This window comes from Dendrobium catenatum, unplaced genomic scaffold (genome assembly GCF_001605985.2).
Source record: "Dendrobium catenatum unplaced genomic scaffold, ASM160598v2 fragScaff_scaffold_621, whole genome shotgun sequence".
Taxonomy (NCBI): Eukaryota; Viridiplantae; Streptophyta; class Magnoliopsida; order Asparagales; family Orchidaceae; genus Dendrobium; species Dendrobium catenatum.
In genome coordinates, this window is record NW_021319083.1 from 5,941,698 (window position 1) to 5,967,865 (window position 26,168).

A 26,168-nucleotide genomic window follows, 5' to 3' on the forward strand; every position below is an offset into this window, starting at 1 on the left:
TCAGACATATTGTGGTTTTAACCCTTGCTAAATTTAGCATTTGTCACTTCTAACCCGCCACTAATATTTTTGAAGCGATTTTATGACTGCTGAATGTCTAGCGTGATTACAATTCGGTGCAACGACATTCAGCGGCAAAAATCTGATTTTTTGGTAGTGAAAGTATTGTGAAATGCAATTTTCTATTTAGTTTATGATGCAATCTCTATGGTTGTTTAGTTTAATGGCTACCAAATGATCATATCAAGAAGAAATTATTATGTGCGGAGTCCATATGTGTCCGGATTCCAATCAAAATTGGGCACTTCGCATGTACACGTGGTGTGCATTATACACATCACGTAATACACACCACATGTACAAGCAACGCGATCAATTTTGATTGGAGTTGGGATGCAAGCTACGTCCAGACTCCGCACAGAATAATTCCTCCACATCAAGAGCCAAGTCAACATATTAGAACAATACTTCTAGCATTTATTTTTTAATAATTTCAACTTTCTTTATATTTTTTTATGATAAATTTCTTTTTCTTATATTGAAAATTTATGTAAAAATATTAGGTGCTGATCAACCAAAATTTAAATGATTTTTTTTTAAAACATAAATGTTTATTTTAATTTTAATAATTCATTAAAGTTTTTGTAGACTTCGAGCAAATGCTATCATAAACTTCCACGTATATAAGAATATGTCTTAGACAACTTTCTTATTACTTTGTTTTTCATACCGCAATAGCAACTTTATAATCAGTTTTATAAAAAGCTATAGCCAACCCAAACAGACCTTAAATAAAGTTTTTTGAACCCAATAAAACTCGGTTGAAAGATAAGCTCATAATATCCTAAGGTGGGCTGCATCAACTCAGTGGGACTGATTGAATTATGAAAAAAATTATATTATGATATCTTAATATAATTTGTGATAGAATGAGTTTAAAAATTATAAAAATTGCTTATAGTTTAGTGTTGCATGTAAAAAAGTTATATTACACTAAAATCAAAATAATTCTAATAATTTTTATGCTCATCATAATTTAAATTTTATTATAATATTTTGATATAATTTTCATGCTCAAGAGTTGGTTGCAGCATCCTATTTAAAAATTTATGTTGAGTGAGATCCAAACTATTTTTTGGGTTTAAAATATGATAGATTCCAAAAGGTTATGATTTCATAGTGTTAGTTATAAGATAAATCTTCCAAATAAAGAAGCTATGTATTGTTTGTTTGTGAAAGGATTCCAAATCCATTAAGTACTTAAAAAAAAATTATGAACTCATATGGCTGAGGCTGATAATTGTGGGAGGTGAAAATTTACTATACATATTGGAAATTCTTTATTTGATTTGAAGAGATTATAAAAATGGCAGTACATTTGAAATAATAGTTGGTCGAAGTTGGTTGATGATAGGCGATCAAGAAGTGGGTAGCTAGTGGCAGTGACCTCCTACGTTCGGTGACTATGGCGGATAGTTACGACCAGAAACGATAGGTGGTCACGATGACAAGAGACATTGACTGATGATGGTCGTGGCAGTGTGGGCAACTGTAGCAGTGGTAGTAGGCGACAACAGACTACTGGTATCACTTTTGCTTAAGCCATATATATTAGAAAATTACTTAAAATTGATGGATTTTAAATACACTAAAAAATGAATTAGAAGTGATTTTCAAAACGTTTGAAACATAGCCAAACAATTGCATTTTCAAAATCACTTCCTTTACTTTACAATTATTTTTAATATGTTAAGAGTATTCTATTCTATTAGATGACTTAAAAATTAAAAAAATATTTTAAATTTCAACTTTAATTAAATATATTTTAAATTAATATCTTCTCCTAACTTCTTAAGATCATCTTAAGTAAAAGGTGAAAGGTTTATGTGCCTTACAAATAGAGTTATAATCAAATCATACATCTTTGATGAACAGTTTGATATTTATTCATATAATGCTTTTTTTTTTTAATTTTGCTATTTTGAAAATTAAATAAGATAAAATTTATTATTTAGTACTCAAAATGTAAATAAATTAGCTTAAATATTATTCCTATCCTTCATCTGTGATTATATTGCAAAATCAGGTTTGATCATAATAGAATTGAATTATAAAATTATGATTTAAGTCTATTATTTTTTTAGAAAGAGATTTTTTAATATATTTATCATTCATCAATAAATCTCAAAATAATTTAAAATATGTCAATTTATATTATCAATAACATAAATTTATAATTAAAAGAATAAGTTTTGCAAAAAAAAAAAAAAAAAAAATTTTCTAAAAAAAATATTTTGATTTGACTCACCGAATTGATAGTGACATGCAAGCGTGTATGCGAAATTCCACAAAGTTTAGCTTTCCAAAGTTCAACGCCTGAATTAAAAATTGGACAAATTTCAGCTTTCAACCACTAACAAATTTCATTTGCAGAAAGTCTGGCTTTGTTCGGTGGTACCGTAAAAACCGGATCTAAGCATTATTAGATGCTAGAAATTGCTGATTTACACCCTTCATTTTACTTAAATTGCATATATATCCATGTCTATTTTCTTTTATGAGTAAAGTTTGAGTGAGAAAAAGTTATAAGATTGCTATATATATTTCCATTTCATAGCATAAGTTATGTATAATTAAATATTGTGCTTAACCATTTAATAAAAAGTAGTATTCAATTTACTTTTACTACCAATAATATTTAAATTTTGATGTCTATCATTATTATAAGTGATATTAGAATAAAAAAATTAATGAAAATTAAATAAAAGACACTAATAACAATATCATGTAGATGTACACAACTATTTTTTTATTGGCATAGTTGTCAACTTCCTCTGATGAGAGGTCAAATGGTGTTAAGAGTCGTCCCTAATAGGCGATATGTCAAGCTTCACTATGGTCATCCTTTCAATACAAGGGCTAGAGATTGCTATCAAGGTCATTTAGGATTGTTGACTTAACTGGAATTGACTTGACCTCTCGTATCAGGCTAAGACTCAAAGCTTTGTGATCACATTGAGTAGCAATCAATGGAATTGAAATCTTTAAAAGCAATAGTTGAATAAATTAGACATCATTATTGTTCTATAAGCATTGGGTATGCCCCCTACGACTCTATCTCTTAAGGTAATGTGTCGCATAAGTATATTTTTGTATAACCAAATTTACTAACTTAAGTTCTCTATGATCACCCAATTTAATAAGTTACATGTAAACTTGCCACCCACTAATGGAGATGTCATCTTCATGATATCATGTGATTCACAAACCTTCATCATACACTATCTATAATGATGTTATGGGCTCATTCGATCGGCCTCAAATTTCTCAAGGGATAATTTCAAAAAAGGATAATTAATGATGAGTTTACTAACTTTTTCATGATTGAAGAGCCATATGTTTCTTTATAGTTCTATTCAAATTAAGCTTATAATTGTCTTCCCAATAACATTGGAAAGATCCTTGGATTTGTTAAGTTGTTATCAAGTCGGCTAAGGTTGAATAGCATAATGAGTATCATTTCATTTGCAATGTTGTTGCAAATGCAGAAGATTGTCTAGAACTTGATGGGTTGTATTTTGCTATATTTTCTCAAACTTAAGGGAAAATTTTATAGGATGGTAGTGAGGCCTGCAATGCTTTATGGTGACGAATGTTGGCCATTAAAAGAGAAGCATAATACTAAGTTATGTGTGGCAGAGATGAGGATGCTCAAGTGGATGAGTGGCTTTACCCTTAGAGATAGGATACGAAATGAGCATATACGTGAAAAGGTTGGAGTAGCTCCAGTAGAAGATAAGATTAGAGAGAGTCGCCTTAGATGGTTTGGTCACATAAAACGGCGACCTTCCGATGACCCGGTTAGGAAAGTAAAGGTATTAGATTTGACTTATGTTAAGAAAGGTAGGGGTAGACCTAAAAAGACTTGGTTAGAAAATATTAGGAATGACCTTCACTACAGGAAAAATGCCTATTACCGGCGGTTTGGCCGCCGGAAACTACGATACCGGGCGACCAAAGCTATGCCGCCGGTGTGAGACCTCGTTCCCTTACTGTTCCTCTCTGACTTGGATTTTCCTCCCAGGATCGTCCGGGACGATAGTGAGATCGTCCAGGCTGATCTGTACTGTTCAAAATATCGGCCTGAAACAAGTTCTGGGAACTGTCCAGGACGATCGATTTTGATCTGATCGTCCCGGGACGATTTGGTGATCGGCCGGGCCGATCAGCTTAATGATTGAGTTGATTCGATTGTTCGATGGATTTCCCTGCTGATAGATATAATTAACTGGAAAGTACTTTATTGATTGAGATGATTTCTCTATTGTTGCATCGTACGTCGTCATTATTGAATCTGCCGTAGTGTCATTGAATATTGTATATTGATATCGAATGAATCGTATTGAATAATTGGATTGACTGATTTGCAAGAGTACGTTCTGACACGAGTCCTTTATTGAATTAATTGATGCTATTGATTGCTATTAATTGACACAGACATTCTATTGATTAAACAGATGATATAGATTCAACGAATTGACTAGACGATACGATTGATTGAACTGATAGTATTGATTGATAGATACTGCTAAGATGGATAGATATTGACTTCCAGTCACTTACTGATTTGATTGCTGAGACGTATTGATTTATCGATGTTTTTACCGCTGTATTGATTATTGATTATTGATTTCCGTACTGCATTGTCTACTGATTTGATTTCCGCTGTACAGACTTGATTTCATTGACTTTGGATTTCCGCATTGCATAGACTCATTGACCATTGATTGACTTGATTTGATTGACCTGCATATTAATAGCATTGCCGTGCTTTGATTTCAGTTGTAGGCTTTGGTCACCTGCTGGGCTTTGTAAGCTCATTATATATGGTTAAAATTTTCAGGTCCGAGCAAGGCAACTGGAATGGAGTTCGATCAGAATGTTAGACGAATCCTTTCACTATTGATTTCTGGGGGATCACAGCTGGTAATTCCCTTAAACCGCCGGTACTATACCGGCGGTTACCGACGGCTTCCGGCGGTTATCCGTTGAAAACCTGGCGGTGTATGCCGCCGGTACTACCGTCGGCCTTGACCGCCGGCACCGTCGGTAAAATAACGAGCGGTTTACCGACGCTAGCCGGCAGTTAAGCGAACACACGACAGACTCTTTAACCGCCGACATACCGTCGGTAAAGTGACCGCCGGTTAGCCATCGGTAATATAACCGGCGGCTTAATGACCGGAGAACCGCCGATTACAAATCCCGTAGTCGCCGGCAGCATATGCCGCAGGAAAACCGTCGCCTAAAAGAACTGCCGGTAAGAAGCCGCCGGTAAAAGTTTCCTATGCCAATTATTCCGGCGGTTCAAAAACCGCCGAAAAACTGCCTGTTTTGCCTTCCTAACCGCCGATGTTTGGCGTTTTTCATGTAGTGCTTTCTTTATTAGATTTAAAAGAAAATTTGACTTTTAATAGGACACAATGGAGAAAAATGATTCATGTAGCCGACCGACCCCACGTAGTGGGATAAAGGCATGATGATGTTGTTGTCGTTGTTGTTCATGATGAATGGAATGTGCTATTTACTAAGAAGTTCATAAAGATAAATGGCCTTAAAATAAGAATAAAGATTGAAAGAAGAGCTTCATCCTCATTAATATCAATAGTTGGAATGCCCCAATGAAAACCCAATGGATCCATATGGATAGATTGAGTTTGCTTAGCTTTCTCAAGACATAACTATATTGATGGAGATCCATGTGGATTCCACCATTTATTTCAGGATCTACATGACCTTGGTGACTGTGCAGATCATCATTTTACACTCCTATCATAGTCGATATATGCAAATTTACAGGTCAGAATCTATAAGTTACAAGATCATATATGTGCTAATAAGTATTTCTTAGCTACATTAAACATAAATCTAATATTAGTCATAGCTTACTCGTTATTTTCACATCTTTCAACACATCATGAAGCCTATTTTGCCTAATAAAGTTAATAATATATGGTGAGTTCGTCGGCCCACTAATAACCTTGATCCATTCATATAGATTATATTATATAACATGGTTAATTAATCATGATGTTAGTTGTAAAACATGATTAATAATAGCATGATTAGATATCAATGTGAGTGAAGCAAGCATCATCTTGCTTATGAAAACTTCATGAAATATAAATAAATATAATTATCTAGTGATGCGATAATGTAGTAAAACATGCTAACAAAGTATTCATTTAAAACATATGATATATCATAAAAGATAGGGTTATTGCATCATTTCATTCTTTTCCTTAATTCATCATGTAATAACTAAGCTTGCAATTCAATTCTAAAAGTATCATGTTCAATAATTTTTTCAAAATATTTTTTAATCTATACATTATTTTTTTCGTATATTCTTAGTAATCTCATTAATATCACACAATTACATGTAGCATGTTCAATTCAATTCTTAAGATTACACATAATGATAGTTTATCATTTATAACAATAAGTTGGGAGTTTACGACTTAGGGTGTCCTATAATATCAAAATCATAAATTTATTGTACCATTTATACCACCAAGTTCACAAAGTATAGTGATATTCTAGTACTCAAATTAATATTTCTTATTTAATATACAAATGAATAGATTTAATTATTTCTCAAAGTTCAATATTTTATTAAGGCTTTGTTTGGGACAACTTTTTTACTACTGCTTTTTAGTATAAAAATTTATATAACAAATTTTTGTACAAAAAAGCTTCTTTAAAAAATAAAAAAGTTGTCCCAAACGAACACTAACTCATTATTAGATAATCAAATTGACGATTATCAATATACATGATGATTAATAATAATAATAATGACATCAAATGAGACTTTAACTTGATTATCACCATGTATTCATTCTTGTAAAGCATTATCATATGATTGGCATGCTTACTAAATTAATCATGGCATGCTTATAAAGTGATGAATATAATTAATAATATTACATCATTCCACTATAGCAATAGCCACATCAAGTATAGAAAAAAATTAAGCTTTGTCACAATGCTATTTCATTTAAATCACTATTTCATAACATACAAAATTCTATGAATAGGTCAAAATAATTAACCTATGAGTTAAATCATAATAAAATACAATGAATGAAAACATATATTTTGCATGTAAAATCATTGGATATATCATTTACTTTATAGTGTAAGTCTCATAATTAAAATCATTTAATCATAATAATAAATCATAATATAATGATTTTTATGTTATATTTTTTTCTTCAAAACTGAGCGCATGTTCATAAGAATGATTAAAAATCTTATAAGATATTTAGAATCATCAACAAATGGATATATAAAACATGCTCATATGAATGAATAAGAATTATATTCATATGAATCCTATATGTGGAAGCATAAATTGACTATATAAAATATTAAGATCAACATAACTCAAATCTCTATAAATCTTGGATTAATAACCTCAAATATCAATCATTAAACTCATTTAATCACTTTTTGAAATTTTTGTTAAACATTTATAATAAGTATCATTCTCAAACAAAAAGCCTACCTTCTACAAGCTTTTATATTAAACCATAATTTAAGGATGACATAAGCCTCTTAACTCCATTATCATTTGCATGTATATTTATTCACCTAGCTAATCACTTATGAATAAAATGTTTTTCAATCCTTATAATTGATTAATGATTTTATATCTATAAACAACTTCTAAGTTCAATGTCGATCTCTAAGAAATTGATAATGAAGTCAAGTTTCCAATAATTAAGGTGTAACATAATCATACATTTAACAATTTTCATAGCGCACAATATTCACAATAACTCTTTATAATTAGCAATCATTTATGATATGATAGTGAGTCATATACTAAGCATGAAATTCACAACATTCTTGAGAAGCCTCCCATATTGCTTTAGCTTTGGTAACACAATTTTTAATGAGTGATTCAGTTTAAATGTAACAACTCGAAGATATAAAAAGTATATTAAAATGAAAAAAAAAATGAAAATGAAAATTTTTATTTGAACTAGAGCGCTTTGACACTTTGTGTTGTAGTGATGCAGTGTTATACTTAAAGCACAACACACCAACAATCAGTGTTGTGCCGTTTGAGTCTCTGTTATATAGTAATTTTTTGGATTCAACATGCAACACTGCAATATTGGGTCTGAGCGTCGCGACGCTAGGCAGCTATACTAAGCATTAAGCCATCCCTCTTCATCGTCGTGGCTTGCTCAGGAAGGAAGAATGAGAGAGGGAGAGGAAGGAAGAGAGGAATGAGAGAGAAAGCATTCAGGACATTTTCGTCCATCAATTATGTTTAGAGATTTCTTCTAATCATTATAAATAACCTAAATCTCATTTTAGTTTTCAATAATTTTGAGTTCAACAGATTTATCCTCTCCTAAATCGATAAAAATGCATTTTCTCCTTTTTTATTACACTGTCACCGTATAACTTTTTGTATATGATAGATATGAATTCATGAATATTTTGATTGTAATATTATTGAATTTACCAGATAAAATGATATCATGATTTTCTAAAGCTATAGACTGATATATAGATTTCTTTCCTTTATGAGCATTTCATACATTAATACAAATTTCATGAAAGCAAGGAAAACAGATTGTCAACACTATAAATCAATACATATTGATTCTTAAAATATATATTACCATACGTAGGAGGGTGGAACGATGAACTTTCTTTTAAAGATGATTTGTGATGTTATCTCGGTTGTAGCCTTTAATTGATGACTAGTTACGACGACGGGCAGGGGGTGACTACTCTTAATGATTTTTGTTTTTATTATTGATTTTTGAGCCTTAAGAATGATAACTGATCATTGATGAAATTGAATGATATTTATTATATTAATTGAACTGAGCATGCATATTGATTCTTTAAGCGATGCATTGAAAGCTTTAGTAAATTTGAGTTACTGTTGGGCTTTTCAGCACATTATATGAATTTTAATGATTTTAGGCTAGGGAAGAGATTAGGACTAGTGTAATGAGGTTGTCAGATATGAGATATCCTTAGGTTTTCTTTTTAATTTCGTATTTTCTTTTATTATTTTATAGTTAAGAGTTATTGATAGATTAGTTATTGTATTGATCTTCTGATTATTGTATATGATTTTGGGAGAATGAATATAGTGAAAAATTATGATGTATATGGTTTTAGATATTTCCACTGGAGTGATTTATATTAATGAATTCATAGAAGCTCTGATTGACTATTTTAGCAATTAAAAATAAGCAATTATCCCAAATTTGATCTTGTGGCGTAACATTAAATATGCAACTTTTTTGGAAAATATAAAGATAGTTACAAAAACACACATTATTTCTCCGATAACGGCGTTAAAATAGGATGGGATGTTGGTGCTGCTTTTCTATGTGAAGTTTACGAGTTTGCTTACTATTATGACTTTATGTTCTATATATTTCCAAATAACACAAGTGCACATGTCGATTAAGTAATAAAGTATTTGAGAGAGTGTAGATCCCACGAGAAAAATAGTATGCAACAACTAACTCTAATATAGTCTACTGCGCCTAGAATTTATCCTACGCAATGAAATAAAGAGTAGATATTATAACTACTGAGAAATGTAAATAGTAGTGAAGATACAAAAAAATTTCAAAAAATTAAAGTTTTTTTGGGCTAATGATAGTGAATGAACCTATGTTTTCCTAAGCAGATTCACCTATAGTAGTGGATCAAAGCATATGTACCCTTAGATCTCTATCGAGCTTGTAAGGGTGTATAGAAAAGATTATGGCCTTTCTACAATGATACTATCTCTATAGAACCTAGAATCCTATCCTATATCTAAGTATGAAAGTATTCCATCTCAATTCTCCTAATTGTTTCAATATTCTTCCGTCAAGGCAATGTATCAAATTAGATTTTAACTTCATACATGATCATTGCATAAATTAAATGAAGCATGAGAGAAATTGAGAACAACCATTCACATTTATATACAATAGTCTACATTAAGATATACATATATTATTCACATCATCAACTCAAAACAAAGAGTTTTAGCCAGTTATAGAAATAAATTGGAGCAAAATACTTTCATTTTTTGCAAAAGAAAAAGTATAAACAAAAAAATGAAGAAAATATCACCTGAATAGAATAATCCCAAACAAATCCTGCAGATGGACTCTTTTTAGAGTGAATCCCTCCTTACACCTTCACTCTCCATACTGTTTTACACTCCTAAGTATTATTTTATTCACTACAAGAACGACCAACTGCTCCACTAGACATAACTCACTATGTCGTCGTCTCTCTCACACACACACAAACACAAAAAAATTATTTATATGTTTCACACAAACTGACTCAGGCACCAAAATGTCCAATTTTGGTGCCCATCGGGATGTTGAAGGCGCTACAATGCTGGTTTTAACTTTACAAATTTTCACCTTATTCTGAGACATTTCTACCTAACATAAACTAAAACAAATATTTTTACGATAATTTATGATAATAAAAATTAACATGATTTTCGCTTAATACACATCAGCACTTTACAAGTTATAAATAGATAAAATAATATCATACAAAAAGTATTTAAGAGAGAATAAATAAATATGCACAACTCACATTAGCCCTATAATTGAGAGCACTAACTCCCAACATAAGATCTTGTATTAATGACATTCCGCATAGAGTGTATACGTGGGTTAAGTTTATGATTCTTCTCATTTAAAATTCAAAGTTTTTTTTTTTTTTTTTTTTTTTTTTTTATAACTCTTCTCATTTAAAATTCATTTTTTTTTTGATTGTGCTAAATTTGTTAGGTAGGAAAATTTTCCATAGAAGAAAAATAATAATACTAAATATTTCTAAATACGCACAGAATTTCCGAATATGTCAGGAAGAAGAAAAGTAATCAGCTACCGGACAACCTAAGAAAAATAGAAACGGTCAAAAATTCAAATCTAACAAGTGGCGGTGCGGCTAAAGAAAAGTTCCAACTCTCTACTACGAAATATTTTTATAATTATTTCATTTGTCATCAGATTGATTTTGCAAATATTTTATTTTAATACCGTTATCGTGAATAATAAGAGTGTGCTGGGGCACTAACTCTGATACCTAAGCATATTCTACTTAGGTTAGAATTAGTCTTATTATCCCTTTCAAAGCGTGTTGAATGATAAAATGAGTGACCTAAATTTTTATTTTGATATTAAAATAAGCGCTACTTTGAGATATCCCAAGAAAAAAAAAATATTTGTGGAAGGGCTGATGTCTACATCTTTGATTTTTAATCTACCTATCCTCAAAATTTAGGCTTATAAAAATGTATGATATGCCTAGATCTAGATTTAAATCAATCAAAATATTAAAAAAAATTAAAAAATAAAAGAAAATAAAAAAATAAAAATACTTAAAAGAGACTGTTTGATTTGATAAAATATGAGAATAAAATATTTCAAATATAAGGGTTTTCAAAATTATGTATGTTTGATTTAATGAAAAAAGAATGCAGAATAAAATTTTAATGAATTTGAAATTCACTTTGTATTTGAATTTTTATGAATTTAAAACTCGTTCATTTTTTTATTGAATTTTAAAATACACTGCAAGTTAACTCCACTCTAGCCCTCTTCCCATAATGACACCCATTATCGATTGCCTATTGCTAGAGGTGTAAGTGACTCAAACTCAACTCACTAACGAGCTCACGAGTTGAACTTATCGAATTTTGAGTTTGAGCTCGAATCTATAATCGAGCATGTTTACTAAATGAGCTCAAGTTTTGTCTCAACCCAACTTAACTTGTTAGCTCGTCGAGCTACTCGATTTTAAAAATTTTTAATATATCATTTTCTTAAGAATTTTTTAAGACAACAAAAAAATCTAAACTTCATAAATGAGCTGAGTTTGAGCCTTTCAATCGAACATAGCTTAAACTTTTTAAACGAGTTCGAATAATGGAATCGAGCTCGAGCTTAGTTTTTATACAGAGAGTTAAGTTCTAGCTTGTTAAACGAGCTTAAGCTCGAGTTCAAGCTTAGTATAAGTTAAGCAAGCTCAGCTCAATAATGTCACTACTTAACTCAACCCGTTTACACCTCCACCCACTAGCACTACCCACCACCATTGTAAAACTTTATATTTCATTCATTTTATTTCAAACAAGAAAAAAATCACATGATTATTACATTTATTCAAGCACCTTCAAATATATCGCATTCCGTTTACATTCATTTTACTATAAATTACAATTTACTCCATATTCTTTTTTCAACAAAAAAAAAAACAATAAATCAAATCAATTCAAATTAAAATGAAAATTCATCTACTCCTAGCAAATGAGCCACCAAGCTCCCTGTGTTCAATTAATATTAATTGATGTGAGCTATAGTGCCACAAGCAAAGTACCAAAATATACAATTATGTACTCATTGAGTGATTCGTTTTTCTTTAAAACTCAAAATTGTACACTGATATATAGTCACTATATATGTTCTATTTGATTAGAGCATATAATTACACACTCATAATTTATAATCTACACCTAATAATATTTTTTTGTTAAATAAGCAAAAAGATAGCATCGAGCTCGAGCTTGAATTCGAGCTCAGTAAGAATTAAACGAGTTTATCTCAATTAGACAGATACTTAACTCGACTCGACTCATTTATGCCCCTACAAAAACATAATTCAAGAGGGATTTGCAGTCAGAAAGCTAAATGTTGAAAGAATGCAATATGTTGCAGATTGGTCACAGTAACTCAACAAGGCCTCAGGAGAAACTGCAAAGCATATTAGACACTGAACAGCACAGCCAGACTCCAGAACAATAACAAGCATAGGCAACAAAAACCTGATTAGAACTATGAATTTACTGCATGAGTTGATTAGTAGGAAATTTGTAACAGAAAAGTATCCAAATCACCTATCATGAAGCTTGAATCTCTGGTAGTAGAGTCGACCGACCAACGGCTCGGTGTATGATTCAATAGCTTGTCGCATAAAAACACCTTTCCATGCATCAGGAGTTCTCCATGCCTAAGCAATTAAAGCTGTAATAACCTTCCTAGTGCAGGAGCATTGTCCATTAATTGTATCAGCTAGGGGTGTCAAAATGCGACACGATCCGAAATCTGACCCGAATCATACCCAAAAAAGTTTGGGTTCGGGTTAACCCGTTTGTCATATGGGTTGGGTTCGGATTTGTAATTCCGACTCATTTATAAAACCAGGTCGGGTTCGGATTGACCCGAAAACTTGAAACCAATTGTATTGGCCCATTTGTAACATCCCATGTGACCTGTCTCGTCACTCGGTCTCTACATCATCGTGTCACTCGCGTTGAGTTCGAGCTGCCACTGCCAGCCTACCACGGTGCCGCCGTCCTGCCTGTTCTGCCACTGTCGTCGTCCTGCACGTGCTGGCTCATCCTGTAGCGCAAAGCCGCAAATGGCTGAACCCACTGTGCGCCTATGCCGCGAGCGCATGATTGCTACACCCTCGCGAGTCGAGTTTGATCAACCAGACAACCCGCACGGGTCGAGCCCGGGTTGACAATCCTGACCCGTTTGCAAAACCAGGTCAGATTAGTGTCAAACCCGTTTGAATCCAGGTCAATTCGGATTGGAGCCAAACCCGACCCGTCGACCCATTTTGACACCCCTAGTATCAGCCTTCACTTGTACCATGTACCAGCATTATCTCTATTAAGGCTTGTTTGAATGCTTTAAGTTAGAAAACCTGTATTGAAAATGGTGAAACTTATGAAATACATCATTTAATTGTATGTAATTAGAAATCTACACTAATTTCAAATTTTAAAAATATCCTAAAAACTCCCCCAAATATAATGATTTTATTGTCACATAAATGAATGAATGAAATAAATTTCTAAAACAAGTTCTCTAACTACAACCAAATGAGCCCTTAGGGTAAATTAAACTGCACCTCTCCCGCAAATTTATTTAAAGCAGTCCCTGATGTTCTCTGCCCATCCATTTCTTGTTTTTTTTTTTTCTGGTACCAATTTCCACCACTAGAATTGCCTAGTATGAGTAAGAACCATTACATCCAAGACTGCTTCCACTTGCTGCATGAAATCATGAAGTTTTTTTTTTAATAATATCATGCAAATTTAATTAAATGACTGAAAATATAATAAATAAAATAAAATAAGAAAGACAACAGGTGCTTTATAAAAGATAATCACACCTCAAACATCCAAAACATATACAAGATTAATAATTCTCAGGCTTAAGAATTACCCAGAATTCCACAAACGAAAGAGCCTGTTGTGTGTTCTTCGAGCATTGCCCGGTGAAACAATGAATCCAAGTGCAAGAATGAATCCTGCAACGAGGGCTTAATTTCCATTGCACCATATACTAGATTGAAACTTCCATAGTGATGGTAATTCCCGAGTAACACTGCATAATAAATATAGAACATTACTAGCTAGCCAATGTGCTGAAGGAATGTCTTCATTAATGAGTAAAAACACATCTATTAGGTGATGAGGATGGCCTTATTATGTTTACCGATTAAAGGTACACATCAGGTAGAACAGAACAGTAACAACGCCACACCAGGTTCAATTGAAACAGCTCCTCCAACGCATTTGGCCAAGCCTAACTGGCTGAGAAATCAGGGGATTTCTTTGAATGTCCATGCCCAAGCATATAAGGAACAGTGAATAAGATCACCAGCCATATCCCAGCTACAAAACCAGCTTCATTATTACTTCATCACCGTTCATTCCTACAAAAGAACGGCAATAGAAAGTAACATCTTAGAAAAAGGACATATAACATATATGTACATATCGAAGTATGAAAGATTAACTCATTTAAACATAAAGTCAAAAAAACATTAGTCGTAGGTCAAACAAACCAATGGCTTCGTGAAAAACTTGAAATTCTGCTTGATTGATACATATTCAAACTCATTCAATTTAAAATTAAACAAATTTGAATAATTTTTAAGAGCATGAAGTTTAAGTATATGATTCAAGATTTTTTATATATGTTCAGTCATAGGTTTGTTCATAGTTCAATTAGTACCTTCTTAGGATGTTCATCTGTCTATCAATTAAAACTTGTTCAAATATAATTCATTTAGCTAGACGTTTAATATAATATATATGTAGTTTTTAAGATTTAGTAAGGTCTATTTGGTTGCCTGAAAAAAGAATAAAGTGTAAAGAGAATGTAATGTAAAAAGAATGCAGTATAAAAAGAATACTTTAGAACTGTTTGGATGGTGTAAAAGAAACACATGATTTTACTTTTTTTTTTTTTTTTGAAGGAAAGTGAATACAATGTAAAGTTGCAAGGTGGCGGCCGTCGGCGGCCGATGCCTGGGGTGGTGGGAGGTGAACGACAACGTTGGGCAGAGGTGGGTGGCCAATCACGGGTGATGGACGATGGAGACGGTGGCCGTAGGCGGTGGCCAAGTAAGGAGCGAGATGTGTAAAGCATTCTCGTCCAAATTTGGCGAGAAAGCTTTACCTAAAAAAATGAACTAGAATTAAATACACTGCATTTACTTTAACTTGGATTTGCTTTTCATCCAACCAAATACCCAAAAGTTCAAACCCCATGCATTAGAAATGCAATGCATTCACTTTTCTTCAACCAAACAACTCCTAAGAGTATTTTGGTCATTTCTAGTTTCTAATGAGATCCCATTTTAGGGTTTGATTTTCTTCCTCTGCAAGCGGGATTAAACAAAAATATGAGCCATTTACTTCATCCACATTTCTACATTTCAACGAAAAGGTTTTTCCTAATCATGCTTTTCTCAACACTCTAGACCTTTGGTGTTACCACTCCATCTCCTTTAAAGCAATAATTACTATTTCACGGATCCACAAGACCTTGCATATTCGTGAAAATCTAACTTTTGCTCTTTGTTCCCATCAATATGATACCACTCCCAAACTAATTTCTCAATCCATTGTTGACCATCTCATGCAAATGCCAAATTACCACCTCTTTCTTTTAAGTTATCTAATTAATTACTCTTAAGAGAAAATTCCGAAATAGAATCATCCAAAATCATCCTATAAAATTCTTTTTTTCCCCCTCTTAATATGCATGTTCAAGTTGATATAGCAATCTGGTTGGTGAACCCTAAACTAGCTATTCATCTAATGATCTTGATGCAATGCAGGATAGTTATTTGTTCTGGCGACACACGTTATCCCCCTAACGAACCACCTAGTCTCCCACTACTCTATTTACTATTTTCTATTTAGCTGTTAGTTATAGCCTTTTTTATTACTTTTTACAAATATAGTATTTAGAAAAAGGTGTTTATACATAGAGGAAAAGGAGAGAAAGGAGCTCAGTTGTCTTCTTCCTTATTACAACAGTAATACAAACCAGAATACAGAGGTATTCTTATCCGAATCCTGGTTTTTCGCTTGCCATTACTTGTATTTTTCTGTTCCAGGTACACAGATCCTGTAGAAGGCGTCAGTTGGTATCAGAGCCATCACCTGGAGAGAAATGGCGGACAAGGGCAAGGAGCCGGCGACAGAGGAAGTTCGAACTCTTGAGATGCTTTGGGCTGATCAAGAACGCGTCAAGCGGAGAATTGACGACGTGGCGGCCGACGTGCAGCGGCTGACGGTGGAGATTCGCCTCTCATTCGGGCGATGCCAATGTATCAACAGCAGGTTAGGGAAGAGGTCCGAGCAAATCGACCTTTACCCAGGCGAAATGATCTCTCCCTATTCTAGAACTAATCCAGCAATTTAACCCTGACCTTTAGTAGGGTGCAGTGGTCACAGCATTACATGAACCTTCAGAATATACAAATTGCTAAAATAAATTATGTCCGAATTTATAAACATGATAATGCAAATCAAAACATGATGTGAAATAAAGCACTTAGGCCTTCTCCAACCGAACTCCAAACGTATGAATAGCGTTGCTCGCGAGCTTCAGCCGAACGGTTAAATTTCCGCTATTTGGTTGCAGGTGAATAATGTGACGCCAATATTGGCGTTGCACTGTTCATCTCCGTTATTTTTTTGTCTCTACCGAATTTGCCGAAGAAAAGTGCGAAAGAAGAGAAAGACCGTTACCTTCACAAAAGAGATGCCCTTACATTAGTTTCAATCTACGAACATTAGTTTCAATGTATTTTGGAGTGAAAAATGATATTTTTGATTGGAGATGCCCTTACTTCTTCAGTATGTTTCCAAATCGCTGGAAATAAAATCTGTGCCTTTATTTCTATGGTATACCATGTGTAGGGGTCAACATCTCGGCACAAGGAAAGGAATCAATAAAGCTGTTTCCTGGTTGCGGCTTCTGAACTCCCACCCCTAACATATCCTCTCTAACATTAAGCACATCATTCCATCTTCCAACCATTGCATACATATGTGAAAGTAGTACAAAATCACTGCTATGGTCAGGCTCCAATTCTATAAGATGCTTCCTTACACTCTCCCCCATCTCAAGGTCCCCATGAACTCGGCAAGCCCCCAACAATGTTCTCCACATCACAGCATTCCCCCCACTGGGCATGCTTCTTATGAGCTCATAGGCCTCTCCTAACAGCCCAGTTCTCCCAAGAAGATCTACCATGCATCCATAGTGCTGCACAGCAGGGTCAATTCCATAATCCCTTTTCATGCAATGGAAGTATCTTTTTCCTTCTTCAACCAAACCTCCATGGCTGCAAGCACAAAGAACACCAAGAAAGGTAATGCCATTGGGCTCATCAACCTCTCTTAGCCGCATTTCTTCAAATAGATGCAAAGCATCACGTGCACGGCCATGCATTGCTAGTCCTAGAATCATCGAATTCCATGACACTGTGTTCCTCTCTTTCATCCCTTGGAAAACCAGGATCGCCAAGTCAATAGCCCCACACTTTGAATACATATCAATCAAAGAATTTGATACAGAGATGAACTCATCCAGCACACAGGTACTGATTTTGGAATGAATTCGCTGACCAAAACTCAGCTCACCAAACTCTGCACAGGCAGAAAGAACCACGACAAATGTGGCTGCATCCGGAACAATGCGACTTTCCTGCATTTTCACAAACAGTCTTAATGCTTCTTTATACTGCATACAATGGACTAGTCCATCAATAAGAGCGTTCCAGGAGACCAAATCCTTAACAGGCATTTCATCAAATAGGTGGCGTGCAGCTGCCAAATGTCTGAACATTGCGTACATATGAATAAGGGTGTTCCGCACGAAGGTATGAACCTCGTATCCATCCTTAAGAAGAGAGCAATGCACCTGTTTCCCTAGCTCGACCATTGATAACTTACCGCATAGCTTCAGGAGGAAGGAGAAGGTGAAGTTATCCGCTGCTTTCCCATCCTTCCTCATCCTCTTGAAGCAGGTCAAAGCCTCTTCGTCGCTTCCCGTTCTCACGAAGCCTCGGATCATGGTGTTGTAAATAAATGCATCTGGCAAGTTTAGTTCTTCAAAGACACCATTGCCGTACTTCATTGAGCCCAATTCGGAGACGGCGCAGAAGGAGATAAGGCGGCCGACGACGAAGACATGCTGAGCAAAGCCGGATCTTATGATGAGAGCGTGGATTTGGGAGAGCTCGCGCATAGTGGAGCATGGATGAAACAGGGAGACGAGGACTTGTTCTCGCAAGTCGAAGCTCGGGAGCGCGACAGTGTCTTGTTCTTCTCTGGTGGCTGTTGCTCCGAGGCACGAGTAATGGCTCACAGCACGGAGAAGAGATAAAGGTGAGACCTTTCTGAGGACAATGGTGCTAATGGCGGTTTTAGGATTCAAAAACGTGAATGCAATCATTCTGAACGAAAAAGGCCTGCTTGGTGATCCATTTATGCTTTGCAAATACTACGAATTGTTGAAGCCATTATGCGCAGCTTTAGATTGTGCATTTACATTGATATCACAACATTTTTATATGTAATGATTATTTTTTAATTGGAGATTTACATAAATATCATTTTATTTTATATTATTTATATATCTAATATCTAAAATTTAATATTATATACTTACCATTCACAGCTTTAGATTGTGCATTTACATTGATATCACAATTTTTTTATATGTAATGATTATTTTTTAATTAGAGATTTACATAAATATCATTTTATTTTATATTATTTATATATCTAATATCTAAAATTTAATATTATATACTTACCATTCATAGAATAAATATTCGTATATAAATTTAAATACTAAAGTTTATATGATGATGTGAGCGGAATAAAATATATGAGTGATATATTTGATATTAAAGTTGTATATAAGATGTAAGAATGTAATATTAAAATTTTAAGTATTATATAATATATATGTAAATAAACTTAAAAATAAAATGATATGTATATAAATTTCTTTAAATTTAAATACTTTATTTAATACACTCATAATTATTTTATGAATGATAGATATTTAATATTAGAATTTTAGATATTATATATATCCACTCGATCTATATATATCCCTTTTTTTAAATGATTATTGGACGGCACCGGTTTGAACCCGGTCCAAATGACCATCTCTAAACCATGCAAGTCGATATCGGATAATGTCCCTGCGCACCCTCTCGATCTATCAATTCTTAAAAAAGGAAGAATCAGAAGCAGCTGCCGCAACCATGGCAGTTTCGCTGGCTCCAATCTCCTCCCTCTTCGTTCTCACTCAAGCAAACACAACTACGGGGATAAGAAGTCCTCCCATTCTCCCAATGGCGCCCTCTTTCTTCGGTAGTCACTCACTTTAACCGTTTTGAGCTCCATTCTTTCTGTGATTCTCGATGATAGCAGATGATCTGCTTGTTTTGGCATGGTTCTCTTGTGAAGCACATTGATTGAAGTTTTTTTTTTTGTTTTTTGTTTTTTTTTTTTGTTTTTTGCTTTTTGTGTTTTATGTGATTTCCCTGTTGCGAACTTATTCTATGGGCATGGCGGCTGTTACGAACTTTTTTTTCTTCTACTTGTTTAAATTGGGATAAGCCAAATTTTGAATTCGAGGTGGTTCTATTTGAAAGAAAGAAAGAGAAATTACCGACAAAAGCTATGCTAATGAGTTTTGTTGATTTTGATCAAGTCGAATTCTGAATGAGATTGGAGTTATTTTGAGTCGAAAAAACCATGTGATATTTAGGGTATGTACCTTTCATTCAATCTCAAAACTCAAGACACATTCATGTTCGAACATATCATACAACCAACTATGATAGCTAGATATTTATTAATCTTTTGGATGCATCAGTAGACATAATCACATAATTGAAAGCTCTAAACATAAAACTGAAGAAAATATATAAAATTCTCACAACATGATTTTGTATATTTGAGTTAAGATGAAGGGGAGTTGCTGTAATCCAACCAGGAGTTCAATACAGAGAGTATTCTTGCTGTTTTCATCAAGAATGAAAAAGATTTGAGAGGGTAAATCAATTTACAATGTGAAATAATGCTCAAGGTATCTTTATTTGATCGATAGATAAACAAAAAAATCTTGAAAATTTCCTAAAACCTTCTTCTCTCCATTCTAGCCTCTTATTGTGAAATTTCATCACATTGTTAAGAGGTTGACTGCAGCTTAAGTTTGTATCAGAGCATCAATCCTTTATGCATGATACAAACAAAGGGAAGATATAAAGACAAAGGAGAGGCACTTTTGTCTCAGAGATGCATCGAATGACTGTTAAGTGGTGACTTTGGGGTTGTTCAAGAAGCTTATATATTGAGAATTCTTCCCAATGGAGTAATGTAGAATATTGGTGGAAGTAGCATAGTTTGAGGCAGTAGCGAGGGGAATCCATGTAGGAATACATCACAAAATTTTAACATTAGGCAATCACTTTACAAATAAATTATGAGGCAGAACAAGCTGTGGAAAAATACACCTCATAACTTATTTTCTTAATTGCAAATGAATTTCACTTGTTCCAAATCATCGATTTCAAGCAGAAACGCATGATCCATGGCCATAAAGCACGAGAATGAAGATAGAAGGAGAAGGCTCAATATCTATCCGAAGAAAGTTCTTTTTCTCCCAAAAAAAAAGTAAGGAAGATTAGTGATGGCTCTCCCAATTACAAAATCAATTGCTCTAGTAAGTTCTATGGGCCTTTTGAAATTTGATTCAACATTGACAACCTTATCAGTGACAATTTACAACTGAAATACCATTTTACTGAGAAAAGACTGTTGCACGCCAATGGCAGATGCAGTAATAACAATGTAAGCTGGTGGACTCATCAATGCAGGTCAGAAATTCCTGTTGATGTTGGCCCGCCCTGTTGAAGAGGTAAAGTGAAGTCATGCTGTCTCTACACTGGACAAAGAAGGTGACATTCAGATGTATAAGCTGATTGAGGAGCATCACAATGGACTATCACCAACAAATCATTGCCAAATCTGCCAATGTACATTAAGTTAGTCATCAACATTAGCTAGGGAAGGCATTCTAGGAGTGGCTAAGGTCACGTACAACCTCATGCAAATACAAAATGATGTACCTTCAGCCATCCGAAGACATCCAAAAGGAAGAAAATCCTGTCTTATAAAAGAACAATGGACAAAGAAATAGCAAAACTGGAGAAGACTTCATTACTGTAAAAGGAGCATGAAGAGTTGCCATCGTGCCAATGCAAGCATGATGAGAAGAAATTAATGCTTCATCAAATTTGACATGTTTGAAAGACAAAATATTACCATAGAAATATGTCAAACCAAGTAGCACACTTGAGGTATGACTTTGGACATTTGTAGGAGGGACCTAAAGGCGAAATGCCATCCAAGCTACATGAATTAAGAAGTTCTCAAAAGAAGTTTCTGAAATATCGTAGAAACATTCTATAAGGTCAGTTGTTAAAGACAAGGACGTGGTATAATAAGCTAGAAGTAAGCCTTACTGCACATGAAGTTTTGATTTCATATGTATGAAATTCTCCTAAGTGAGGACCCATGATTTGGCCATAAGATCTATTAGGTGATCCATCAGTTTACTTATAATCATGATTTTGCCATCAGATTGTAAAAATATTAAATCAATCGTTTTCATTGAAATTTAAATATCTGATTTCTCCATAGTTGCCAAGGATGGTAATTCTCATATTACACCATTAAGAATGTATAGGATGTTACAAAAATCCATAGGCTAAATCAGATCATTAGTCAAACTTCAAATGAGGGAGATCAAGCCTTCATAACAGAATATTGTTTCAAATCTCAGATTATAGCAGGATAAGCATAAATTTAATTTTTTATTTTGTTTGGATAAGTTGATTATATTAAAGATCTGCTGTAATTGCTTATTTATAGTCTTGAAATTCATAAGAAATTAATCAGAGAATTCTTGCTCTAATTTCTTTTCCTTCCCCTTTTCCTCTCTAAAATCCCATGAACCGACTTTGTTTTCCCTGTCCTGCAGCAAGTTGCAGGCTTCGGTGTGTCCACTATAGCAGCAAGCTGAAGGTTTGTAATTCTCCATGCCGTTGCTAACCCGTGTTATGCTTCACCACTGCATTGCTGCCATTGGCTGCCGCTTGTTGCTAATGCCCTTGTTGCTACTGTAAATTTAACTTGTCTTTTGTTGTTCAATTTGCTTAAGCTTCTAATTACTGACTGCTGCATGCTGCCTTGCTTTTTTGCTGGTTGTTTTTTACTACTGCTTTCTGTCTTGCATTCCAGCAATGGAAACATCATCTGGTTTTTATCATTCATTTCTAATGGCACTTTTCAGAATTTCTTTCATAATAAGATTGAAAATAGTTAGGCATGAATCAGTTTGATTTCATATTGGTCAGCTTTCAATCTCCCAGCTAACTTGTCCTTTCTGGTCATTTTGCCCGTTCTGTAACTTCATTGTTCCAATGGGTTTTCCTATAAATAAATTTGGAGTTTCATTTGATAATTTGACTTTCATATTTTTTATTCCCAGAAATGAAATTATGGAGGAAATACTCCACCTTGCAAAAAGTGTCCTCTCGTGGAATTAGAGTTCCTGGTTTTTATGGAGTTCCTAAAAGAACATTTATAGTAGTTCATGCTTCTCTGGAGACTAATGCAAGTGGATCAGAATTGCCACCCTTGGAAGGATCAGACAAGCCTGTATCAGTGGAAAGCCTTCCCTTGGAATCAAAAAAACAAATGTTGCTTGAGCAGAAGTTGAGGATGAAGCTTGCAAAGAAGATCAGATTACGAAGGAAACGTCTTGTTCGAAAGCGAAGAATGAGAAAGAAGGGTAGATGGCCTCCATCAAAGATGAAGAAGAATAAAAATGTGTAGCTGGTTGTCTGGTTAACTCTGCAGGTTTGGCTCCACGTCTCTTTGGTTTTACATTTACTGTAATGGTTTTGCTTCTTGTTTTATAAATACTATTTTTGTTGTGCTCAATTTTATGTAATTGACTGAATGAATTAGCCAAATTTCTTTTCTAGAAATAAGGAATTGCTTCTTCATATCATTTTTTTTTCAGTTGCCAGCATTAATTAGATACCATTATTATTATTTTTGTCCTATGTTGTTATCTCTTTCTTTCTCTTTATTTGACTTCAAATTTAATCTTAACATGAACAGAAGCACAAATTGTACAAAAAAGATTTGTGAAACATAGATTTAACGTCTCATATAACAGTTGATGAGAAGAAATAGAGAGTGAGGACAAACAGGCATTATTATGTACACAATAAGGCACCCAACATGTGTATGTTTAAAGGCCTCCGTTTCTAATATTTTTAAAAGTGCTTTGATAATTTGACTTTTGCAGAAACATGAAAAATACAATATTTATATAGTTTTTTCATGACTTGTGGATTTATCTATCCATCTCTCTAATATTTGTGCAGTTTTAGTTTAGGAAATAACACAATATTAACAAATCGTCCTTTGTGAACTGTGCTGCTCATCAAATCCTTTATGAATGCAATGAGCTGGTTTCCAGAAATATTTTTCTTGTAGTTTGAGGGAATTAAATCTAAACTTAGATATACTATATGTAGAAGCCATGAACTCGAGGTCTCTTGGTTGACAGTCTAAGCTCTCAATGAACATGCTAAGATGAGCTGCATATAATGTAATTGAATGTGAGCGCTTGAATGCTCACAACTGCTTAGGGGTGATCGCACCGTACTGCTACACCGTGACTTCCCATGCAGTAGCTTTAACTATCTTTTTAGTCTACATTTTTTTAAAAAATTGCATATGTTGTTCTACTTGAATATCTTTTTGGTCTGATAGGCTATTTTTTAAAAGTTGTTTCTGCTCTAATGAAGAAATAAGAGTTCTATTCTTGCAACTTCTGAATGAGTTTTCTTTTGGAATTTCCTCTTACAATGCATGAAAAACTGCTTCTTTCTGTAAAGTAGATTGAGAAGTTGTTATTGAATGACTGATTTAACAAGAAATTTTAGAAGTCCATTTGAAGAACTTTAGATACACACATTTATTGTGAATTAACATAATAAGTTATAGGCAAATGAGATATAATCTGTTATGTGTACAGAGGTCAATTAAATTACTATAGAAGTGTAAAAGGGATATTTGTGGCTTCTCAGCACTGGAAATGAAACCTTAAACATGTAAGTTGAAATGAAGTGTTCTAAGCATTATTGAAATTGGTAGATGAAAAAGTTTGCTGAGCAGGTTCATGCAAAGCCGGTGGCTTGTAGAGCTCATAATTATATTTAAAATTTGAAACTCGCTGGATATATACTCGTGTTTTCTTATATACATATATGCGCGCTAGAATATTATGGTGATAAAACGAGAGGAATTTATTGTCTTAGGTTTTGTTTGAGGCTGGTTTTTTACTGCTTCTTAAAGTAGCTTTCTAATACAAAAATTAAAATTTCAATAAATTTTTATTAGAATCTATCAATTTTGTATTAACATCAAATAACATAGGTCTTTTCATCTCATAAGTGGTTGATTGGGAAGGTGATTGAAGATCTTGCACTTCAACTACCTTGATGGACCTACATGGGTAGGGCTAGCACAAGAGAACCATTAGGGGGTCTGTAGAGAAGATAGAATCATAAAGAACTGAGTGAAGAAAAGTATAGAGCTGTAGCATCTTTTGTATTTCATTATTGTTCATACAACTTTGGTTATGCCCTGTGTTTATATATTAGTAGAAGGAGAAGCTTATCAGCATCATTTGTGGTCCTGTTTGGGGCAGACCCTTCATCAATATCATTTTGAAGATCTCGAAGTTACGAATTCAAAAGAGTTGATAGATCAAAATTTCAAAGGCTAGATAAATTTGAGAATTTGTAAAGATCAAATTTAGGGTTGTCTGAAAATAAAGAAAATATAGTATTATTTGTGTCAAAACATTCTCATCTTCAAAAGCACTCCAAAATTGCAAATGACTTGTGAATCAAAGGCTTGTTGAGATTGCAAGAACTCTAAGAAGTCCATATCTAAATAGTTGAACAATGTGATATATGATGAGGTGGTGAGGAGGTTGCCCTCAAAATTAGCTTGAATTGGGCCAATTTGATATGCAATTCATGGATCAAACATGGTTAACAATACAACCATTTTGAATATAGATTTGTAGAATTCAAAGTCTATTTGGTTCTTGAAATAATTTACAAAAGTTAGTTCAATTCATAAGTGCTTCAAGATCTAAAACTTGCATCAAAATTCATGTTAATTGGATTAAAAAAAATTACAATCCCATTAATTTCTCTTATTTTAAACATATAGATTTATAAGACTATAGACAAGACAATTCATGTCCTTAAAACATGGAAGATAAAAATGATTGTGATTTTAAGGCGCGTTAACTCCTTAAACATCAACAAGGATCTTCCATCGAGATTGCGAAACAAGTTATTCCTCTTTGATATAATTGCATGCGTATAAAAATAATAGGTGTCTTTGGTGTATTTTTTCGAGTAAAAAATTCTTTAAAAGACAGGCTAAGGAATTTTGAAATACATTTAAAATACATTGCCTCCCTTGTTTTAAAACTATATATATATATACACTATGAACGGATTTTCAAAAATTCTTTTAAAAGAAATTAAAAATTATTATGAAAAAAAAACTCAACTTCGACCAATTGATTAAGATTTGAAATCCCTAATTAGAAACTCCATGTTTTTTCTAAAAATAAGTTGATTGTCTTATTAGAATATAGTTATGAAATGAG

The 26,168-nt window shown here is 33.5% G+C and overlaps 2 protein-coding genes across 3 annotated transcripts; one reads left to right on the forward strand and one right to left on the reverse strand.

Moving 5' to 3' along the window:
* Window positions 1-13,863: 13,863 nt before the first annotated feature.
* On the reverse strand, window positions 13,864-18,913 carry LOC110092205 (pentatricopeptide repeat-containing protein At4g21065). Of its 2 annotated transcripts, XM_020816645.2 has the most exons (5): window positions 17,221-18,913; window positions 16,923-17,119; window positions 14,568-14,787; window positions 14,295-14,456; window positions 13,864-14,119 (listed from the first exon to the last, which is right to left on the reverse strand). In XM_020816645.2, the coding sequence occupies exon 1, from the start codon at window positions 18,828-18,830 to the stop codon at window positions 17,271-17,273; it is 1,560 nt and encodes a 519-aa protein (XP_020672304.1). In that variant the 5' UTR covers window positions 18,831-18,913; the 3' UTR covers window positions 13,864-14,119; window positions 14,295-14,456; window positions 14,568-14,787; window positions 16,923-17,119; window positions 17,221-17,270. The 2 variants fall into 2 exon arrangements, with proteins under 2 accessions (XP_020672304.1, XP_028550953.1); XM_028695120.1 differs by lacking the exon at window positions 16,923-17,119 and having other exon boundaries at window positions 17,120-18,913.
* Window positions 18,914-19,539: 626 nt separating this feature from the next.
* On the forward strand, window positions 19,540-23,474 carry LOC110092198 (50S ribosomal protein 5, chloroplastic). Its single transcript, XM_020816639.2, has 2 exons — window positions 19,540-19,762; window positions 22,950-23,474. The coding sequence occupies exons 1-2, from the start codon at window positions 19,585-19,587 to the stop codon at window positions 23,294-23,296; spliced, it is 525 nt and encodes a 174-aa protein (XP_020672298.1). The 5' UTR covers window positions 19,540-19,584; the 3' UTR covers window positions 23,297-23,474.
* Window positions 23,475-26,168: the final 2,694 nt, after the last annotated feature.

What these genes read in the sequence shown, in the direction of transcription:
- LOC110092205 (XM_020816645.2), bottom strand. Translation starts at nt 18,830, where the DNA reads ATGATTGCATTCACGTTTTTGAATCCTAAAACCGCCATTAGCACCATT.
- LOC110092198 (XM_020816639.2), top strand. Translation starts at nt 19,585, where the DNA reads ATGTCCCTGCGCACCCTCTCGATCTATCAATTCTTAAAAAAGGAAGAA. An exon ending in AATGGCGCCCTCTTTCTTCG is followed by an intron (nt 19,763 to 22,949) that starts GTAGTCACTCAC and finishes TTTTATTCCCAG; the next exon opens with AAATGAAATTATGGAGGAAA.